General features: G+C 65.7%; 1 protein-coding gene across 1 annotated transcript in view; it reads left to right on the top strand.

Annotated features, from left to right (window-relative positions):
* The window catches only part of LOC110279830 (proline-rich extensin-like protein EPR1), a 44,883-nt gene that overhangs the window by 43,822 nt on the left and 667 nt on the right, over positions 1–394 (top strand). The window contains exon 2 of the mRNA XM_021139967.2: positions 1–367. This exon is cut by the window's left edge and continues 89 nt beyond it. Within this exon, the coding sequence (XP_020995626.2) occupies positions 1–367 (367 nt within the window). The remainder of the gene's footprint in view (positions 368–394) is intronic.

Below are 394 nucleotides of genomic sequence, written 5' to 3'. Positions count from 1 at the left end.
ACCCAACACACCGCCGCCCAACGCACCCCCACCAAACACACCGCCGCCCAACGCACCGCCGGCTAATGCACCACCACCCAACACACCGCCTCCAAACGCATCCCCACCCAACACACGACCACCCAACACACCGCCTCCCAATACATCGCCGCCTAACCCACCACCACCTAACACGCCGCCGCCTAACGCAAAACCGCCCAGCGCACCGCCGCCCAACGCACCCCCACCAAACGCACTCCCTCCCAACGCACCACCACCTAACACACCCCCTCCCAACACACCGCCGCCCAATGCACCACCACCCAACACACCGCCGCCCAACATACTGCCTCCCAATGCATCCCCTCCCAACGCACCGCCGCCCAATGCACCACAACCTAACACACCCCCTCCC

The sequence above is a fragment of the Arachis duranensis genome, chromosome 4 (genome assembly GCF_000817695.3).
Source record: "Arachis duranensis cultivar V14167 chromosome 4, aradu.V14167.gnm2.J7QH, whole genome shotgun sequence".
Classification (NCBI taxonomy): Eukaryota; Viridiplantae; Streptophyta; class Magnoliopsida; order Fabales; family Fabaceae; genus Arachis; species Arachis duranensis.
This window is presented reverse-complemented; position numbering and strand designations above follow the sequence as displayed.